The sequence below is a fragment of the Littorina saxatilis genome, linkage group LG5 (genome assembly GCF_037325665.1).
Source record: "Littorina saxatilis isolate snail1 linkage group LG5, US_GU_Lsax_2.0, whole genome shotgun sequence".
NCBI lineage: Eukaryota > Metazoa > Mollusca > Gastropoda > Littorinimorpha > Littorinidae > Littorina > Littorina saxatilis.
Window position 1 is genome coordinate 62,302,705 of NC_090249.1, and position 7,500 is coordinate 62,310,204.

A 7,500-nucleotide genomic window follows, 5' to 3' on the forward strand; every position below is an offset into this window, starting at 1 on the left:
TGATGTGAGTGGAGAGCCGATGCCATCAGCGGGGAGGTTAAAACAGTTTACACCACCAGGCCTGCCCGGGCGGCGCGCTCCATACGAGGGTCGCCCCATCTCCATGTCTGTTTACCTGTAGTGGCTTGTCTGACATAAACACACCGCCACGCTGTTTACCCCGGAATGGGAACAGTGTCACCAACGGCCAGTGATACCATCATTTCACCGTCTCTCCAGCTTTCAAGGCTTCTGGGATGGCTGGCCCGCCTATCTGGAGGGAGCTCCCAACGTTGAGTGCTTCACGTGGCACTGCTCACGGCGCTGTCTCTCTCTCTCTGCCTGGCTTGAAAGGGGGCTGGATGGGGGTCGGGGGTGGAGTGTGTTTGTGGAGTGGTTTCAGAGTTTATTGCTTTGATTCTGATAGGACCCCGGGTTCCAGCCTCTGAGTTATTTTGATGTTAAATGTAATTTCTGTGTAATCTTTTGTCGTTTGCTGTTTTGCTTTGTAGATGTCTTCGCGCTTTAATTCTAAGAAGCAACTTTTTAACGACCTTTCTAACGCTCGCTTCACCCACACAAGCTGAAACAGAAAAGAAACTGAAAAGTGAATGAAAAAAAAGTGTTTACTTGATTATAGAAATACACATCATGACATGTGTCAATGCACATTGAGAGGTCAAAGGAGCAGTAATAACTCTCTGAATTCTTTAGAGTGCATCCACTCTTGGTGACCCCTCGTGAGCTGACCCCAAATACTGGTTGATGTGTGCCACTGGAGCAAAATCTCCGATTGTGATTACAGTCTGTGGACCAACACACAGTCTGGTCAGAGATTTGGTGTGACAGTAGATAGCCTGAACGTCTTTGTCTCACATCATACTTTTTACCGGGCCAACACACAGTCTGGTCAGAGATTTGGTGTGACAGTAGATAGAACGTCTTTGTCTCACATCATACTTTTTAGCGGGCCAGCAGAACAGACTCCCAGACTGGAGGTCCGAGAACAATGGCATCCTCTTATGTTCTAAATCTCTGGAGCAGCCACTGATATCAGACATTAATGGATGATGATGATGATGATGATGATAGGAGCACAAGAATTGACCGAGAGAGTGGCTTTTTGTGCCAGTCTCTAAACATCGAGACGGGATCTCTGGATGGCGGTCAACTCTGATCTAGCGACGTAGGATGACGGCCATTTGTTTATTAGAGGCGAAAGGCATGATGGGATGGGATCGTGACAGCAGAGAGCCGTGTTTACAGCGACCTTCATTGTCTGTGACCGCCATCTTGATGTGTGGCGGCCATTTGCACGTTGGGCTTACCCTCTGTCGTGCAATCTGCTGCCTTGTTTGACTTTTGCACACTGCTGATCTGTCGTCTGCTAAAACATCTCTGGCAATAGTAGTAGATGATCTTGTTGGCAGACTCTCTCTCTCTCTCTCTCTCTCTCTCTCTCTCTCTCTCTCTCTCTCTCTCTCTCTCTCTCTCTCTCTCTCTCTCTCTCTCTCTCTCTCTCTCTCTCTCTCTCTCTCTCTCTCTCTCTCTCTCTCTCTGCCGCCCGTCCCACATCCATAAATCAGTGAGGTGCATAGAGTAGCAGAACTAGAAGGGGGGAGTTTACGTCCTCTCAGAAACTATTTCTATTTGGGACATGAGTTGGTGACTGGAGCTAAGGAGCTGGTAAAAGTGAGAAAAAAGGGGAGGATGACGGGGTGGCAGGAGTAGTGATGATAAAAGTTTGTTAAAGGGATAAATTCTTCTTCTAGATAGTGTGATTAAATATGATTGGGTTTGGCACCCGTTGTCTCCAAGAGCATTGGGAATAGGATGTTAAAAGTATACGTTTATTTTCCAAAAAGGTACTTTATAAAAAGTGATAAAATTTCAGAGCCACTTTATAAAATCAAAGGTTAAAACAGGTGATTCAGATTTGTACAGGGAGAGCTTAAAAGCAGATATATACAGCACGTAGGCCTTTTTTCATTTCACTTGCAATTTAAGAAAGCTATCTATGCCACAGTGACGCACCGAACACATTCGCTCACACAGATATGGGGTATATACACACATGGTACTGGCCTCTAAATAATGTTGCGTATAAAATAGTTTGTCGTATATTGACGAATAATTATATACATTTAAAGTAGTTTTGAGAATAAAATAGATTTTCGCCTAAGAAACGAACAAGAGAGTAGTTGGGGTATGGTGTGGAGGGTCAATTTGGGTGTGCGGTGCACAGCTACCGTCCCGCCGGGTGGAGCCATGGCCCTTCGCTCCCGGCAGGGGGTGCCGGCGGGCGCGCGCACACCCAATAGTAGTTGGGGTATGGTGGGCGAGAGTTGAGGTGTGGTAGGTGTGACGTCTCGAGACACGAACCCCCTTCCTTCTGGGGTGGGGGTGGAGTGGGGGAGGTGGGGGACAGGGACGCGTACCCGCTGTACGCACAGGGAGGTGGGGGGATGGACCGAATAGAGTAGCAGGGTATGTAGGGAGTTTAGAGTAGCAGGGTATGTAGGGAGTTTAGAGTAGCAGGGTATGTAGGGAGTTTAGAGTAGCAGGGTATGTAGGGAGTTTAGAGTAGCAGGGTATGTAGGGAGTTTAGAGTAGCAGGGTATGTAGGGAGTTTAGGGGGGTTTGAAGAAGCTGCAGGGACAGTGTAAGTTGTGCTGGACAGTGTAAGTTGTGCTGGACAGTGTAAGTTGTGCTGGACAGTGTAAGTTGTGCTGGACAGTGTAAGTTGTGCTGGACAGTGTAAGTTGTGCTGGACAGTGTAAGTTGTGCTGGACAGTGTAAGTTGTGCTGGACATTGCAATGCGCACGATGTAACGTGTGGTCCCACATCACAGTTTTCTGGAATTTCTCAGTCCTTGGTGATTCTTCCCCTCTTCGGCTGGGACTTTCCGTCAGTCCAGTGGCGCACAGTCACAATCTTCACATTAACCTGATTTCATGCTACGTACGTGTTTCGCAATCAGGAAGGACATTTCGCTCAACTTTACGAAGCTGGCAGACGAACCATTCTTTGCAGCATGACTGTAAGATTTTAGGCACGCGCATCCATCGGTGAATGAAGAGGACTTGGTTCTTTCTTTGGGAGACATGGTGTGTTTGTCCTGCCCCCTGGGGCCAGGCTGCGTGCACACCGCCTGACAGACACAGCAGCAGAAAGATGGCCATTTTCACATACTACACGTGCATATTGCGATGAGGGAATGTGCACAGTTCCCAGAGGTCACGCCATAAAGCAAAATGTTCCGGTCACGTTCATAGGACTGTTTTACAGTATGAATATACTCTGATGTGTGGTGTGTGTGGGGGGGGTGGGGCTGGGGGGGGGGGGGTGGAAGGATGAGTATTACATTTGCACCTGTGTAGTTTTTTTTTTGTGTTTTTGTGTGTGCTAATGGTGCCATGTCCTGTGAAGTTTTTTGTTGTGTTTTTGTGTGTGCTAATGGTGCCATGTCCTGTGTAGTTTTTTGTTGTGTTTTTGTGTGTGCTAATGGTGCCATGTCCTGTCGTGCAGTGTGTCACAAATTATGATACGGAACACGGACGTTACGTATTGTTGTCTGTTACTGACCAAGCGCACTGTTTTTGTTACAGAACACGAGTGTTACAACGGCACCGGGACGCGCTACATGGGGCGGGTGGGGGTGACCAAGTCTGGCATCACGTGCCAGGAGTGGAACTCGGACACCCCCCACTCACACTCCTACAAGGCATCCAAGTTCCCAGAGCTCGGTAAGGATAGAGCGAGAGGGGGGGGGGGGGTGGAGAGAGAGAGAGGCAGAGAGAGGGGGGGATGGAGAGAGAGAGACAGAGAGAGAGAGTGGGGAGAGAGAGAGATGGACAGAGAGAGAGAGGCAGAGAGAGGGGGGGGATGGACAGAGAGAGACAGAGAGAGAGAGTGGAGAGAGAGAGAGATGGAGAAAGAGACAAAAGACAGAAGGAGAGAGGACCACATTTTTTTCATTGACAGTAACATTTATTAATCCCCCTTTATTATTCTCAAGTCAGAAGTGCTAAACTTTCATTGTCACTGAGCAGGTAGAAGTCGTACTGTTACCGTCAAGTTTCGTGCGAGAATGACTTCATTTAAACTGTTCCCTTAACCACAAGATTACTAGAGGCAAAGTTTTATGCTTTTTTTCCTGCTTTTTTTTTTTTGGTGTTGTTTTCTGAATGGCTTGAGTCAAACAGAGAGTTTTTCCCAATGGCAATTACACTCTCCCTCCTCTGGCAGGCCGCTTGCTGCGTTTCATTTCCAGTGCAGACAGGAACTTGTCACGCTTCTCTTTTCCCTGCAAATGTTGTCCATCATATTTACCCCAGCGTGTGTATTGCCAAACCCCATTCGGATTTGTTTCTCTTTTTTAAAACACATTTGTTGGTGATATGTGGGACCTTGAGACCCTTCTCTGAGTACCCGTGCGCCCCTATATCTATCTCAACCTCTTGCAAGTATGTTGGCTACCCTTTGGAGTTTCTGTGTTGCGAGGGAATGGGGGGGTGGGGGGCGTGTGTGTGCCATGAGTGTGTAATGGGCGAGGGGGGGGGGGGGGGGGCGTGTATGTATGAATGTGTAGCGTGTACTGTGTTGCCTGTGACGTGTCATAATGTGTAGCGTGTACTGTGTTGCCTGTGACGTGTCATAATGTGTAGCGTGTACTGTGTTGCCTGTGACGTGTCATAATGTGTTGTTGTTGGTCTCCACAGCGGGGGGTCACAACTACTGTCGTAACCCTGGCAACACTATGAGCGGACCCTGGTGCTTCACCACCAACGAGAAAGTGCAGAAGGAGCTGTGTGATATTCCCACGTGTGGTAAGTCTGTCCGTCCGTCTCAGTGTCTGTCTGTCTGTCTGTCCCTCTGTCCCCCTGTTTGTCTGTCTGCCTGTCTCTCCGTCTGTCTGTCGGTCCGTCCGTCTGTCCGTCCGTTCGTCCGTCCGTCCGGCTGCCTGTGGTCCGTGTCAAGACCTGTTGATCTTTTCTTCTTTTTTTACATTTAGTCAAGTTTTGACTAAATGTTTTAACGTAGAGGGGGGAATCGAGTTTTTCTTTTCTTTTTACATTTAGTCAAGTTTTGACTAAATGTTTTAACATAGAGGGGGGAATCGAGACGAGGGTCGTGGTGTATGTCTGTGTGTCTGTGTGTCTGTGTGTGTGTGTAGAGCGATTCAGACTAAACTACTGGGCCGATCTTTATGAAATTTGACATGAGAGTTCCTGGGTATGATATCCCCGGACGTTTTTTTCTTTTTTTCGATAAATACCTTTGATGACGTCATATCCGGCTTTTTGTAAAAGTTGAGGCGGCACTGTCACACCCTCATTTTTCAATTAAATTGATTGAAATTTTGGCAAATCAATCTTCGACAAAGGCCGGGGTTTGGTATTGCATTTCAGCTTGGTGGCTTAAAGACTAATGAGTGAGTTTGGTCATTAAAAATCGGAAACTTGTAATTAATATTATTTTTTTATTAAACGATCCAAAAACAATTTCATCTTATTCTTCGTCATTTTCTGATTCCAAAAACATATACATATGTTATATTTGGATTAAAAACAATCTCTGAAAATTAAAAATATAAAAATTATTATCAAAATTAAATTTCCGAAATCGATTCAAAAACTATTTCATCTTATTCCTTGTCGGTTCCTGATTCCAAAAACATATAGATATGATATGTTTGGATTGAAAACACGCTCAGAAGGTTAAAACGAAGAGAGGTACAGTAAAGCGTGCTATGAAGCACAGCGCAACCGCTGCCGCGCCAAACAGGCTCGTCACTTTCACTGCCTTTTGCTCTAGCGGCGGACTACGTTCAGTTTCATTCTGTGAGTTCCACAGCTTGACTAAATGTAGTAATTTCGCCTTACGCGACTTGTTTTTTTACATTTTGAGCTTTGGTTCAAACATTGTTGGCATGCTTTGCTTCTAGTGTCACGTGGAACTGGATTTTAGCAATATACCGCTCAATAGCTGAGTGGCTACCTGTATCACATGATATGTCACGTGGCATTCAGGCGGCGTGGAAAATTGCCAGAGTGCCACGGCCTGTTGTGATGTGTTTTAGATTCCTTCATTCCGATGTGTAAACTCATCACACCGCTCCACCACACAGACAATACCTGCCTTTCCTGCCTCGTAAACTGACTGACTTCTTCTTCTTCTTGTTGCCGCTAGACTGACTGACTGACCGCGCTGTTTGTTTTGCACTAATACACAAACCTGTGCGCCTCAAACACCGGGTCCTACCCTCAGGCGGTCGCTGTCAGTGTGACGTGTTTAATTAACTGCACGTCACAACCGTAGCGTTGAAGTAAAAACGTCGTCTTTTCCCTCGGGCTAGGGGACAAGATGAGCCTTTTACCTGTGCCATGCGGGCCGGGTGTATACAAACCATCCGCCACCCCAACTACCCTTAATGGCGCGGTGGTTACGCCTGTTTGTGAGCTGGGCTGTCTGGAACGGGAGTCTGTTGATGTATGTGGCGATCTTTGCCAGGACTGATGCATCTTCTCTGCAAGCTGGGCAGGGAAATGGTGATTTTACCTGACGTTGTATCAGCGGTAAAATGCCTTACATTGCCTGGGGCTCTGTTTTATAGACACTCGTGTTTAGCATGATTTGTTTATTGCTTCTCCGCCTTTTACCAGTATCTGGGGGGGGGGGGGGGGGGGGGGGGGGGGGGGGCGTCTTGGGCTGACACTGAAAGCCAGGGTGAAAGCATCCCTGAAAGTCAACGCCTATAAGCATATCTTAAAAGCCTGAACGATGTTCTGTTTTATGGGGGGGTAACGTTGAATGATCCAGTCAAATGAAATTCTATGTAAATATAATCCAGAGATTTAGCTTATAACTCAGCCATTAGACACAATCTCTCTCTCTCTCTCTCTAGAAGTATAAAAGTATGGTAATTGCAACGAGACAAAAACACCAGATTTCTCCACTCAAACTAAATCTTACTATTGGTACGCAATCAATTGAACAAGTTCAACAGCATCGCGGTTTAGGGGTCTTAGTTTAGCAGGGACAGATTGTGCGTGTGTGTGTGTGTGTGTGTGTGTGTGTGTGTGTGTGTGTGTGTGTGTATGTGTGTGTACGTGCGTGTGTATGTGTGTGTGCGCATATGTGTATGTGTGTGTGTGTATGTGTATTTATGTATGGATGTGTGTGTGTGTGTGTGTGTGTGTGTGTGTGTGTGTGTATGTATGTGTGTGTGTGTGAGTGTGTGTGTTGTATTGAGTGCGAACGTGATTTCAGGCATGCGGCGCGCGTGTGTGTGCGAGTCGACTTTTCTTTTCCTTTGTATTATATTGACATACATGTACATTTCAATGTTCTATTATGCATTATGTAGTCGTATAGGTAATGTTGTAATTAGTAATACTGTATGATTGTGATTGACAATTGTCCTTTTATTTTCTTAATTTTTATGTCTTAGTTTAGCAGGGACAGATTGTAAGACTAGGCGTGAGCCTAAAATCTCCATCCTTGAGTAATAAAGTTCG

At 46.3% G+C, this 7,500-nt stretch overlaps 1 protein-coding gene across 3 annotated transcripts in view; it reads left to right on the top strand.

The window, feature by feature from the left end:
• The window catches only part of LOC138967659 (inactive tyrosine-protein kinase transmembrane receptor ROR1-like), a 515,394-nt gene that overhangs the window by 489,901 nt on the left and 17,993 nt on the right, over positions 1 to 7,500 (top strand). For all 3 annotated transcript variants that reach the window (XR_011456014.1, XR_011456013.1, XM_070340295.1), the window contains exons 12-13: positions 3,589 to 3,726; positions 4,702 to 4,809. Coding sequence is in view for 1 of the 3 variants with exons in the window: in XM_070340295.1 (XP_070196396.1) it covers positions 3,589 to 3,726; positions 4,702 to 4,809 (246 nt within the window). In the remaining 2 variants the exon portion in view is untranslated. The remainder of the gene's footprint in view (positions 1 to 3,588; positions 3,727 to 4,701; positions 4,810 to 7,500) is intronic.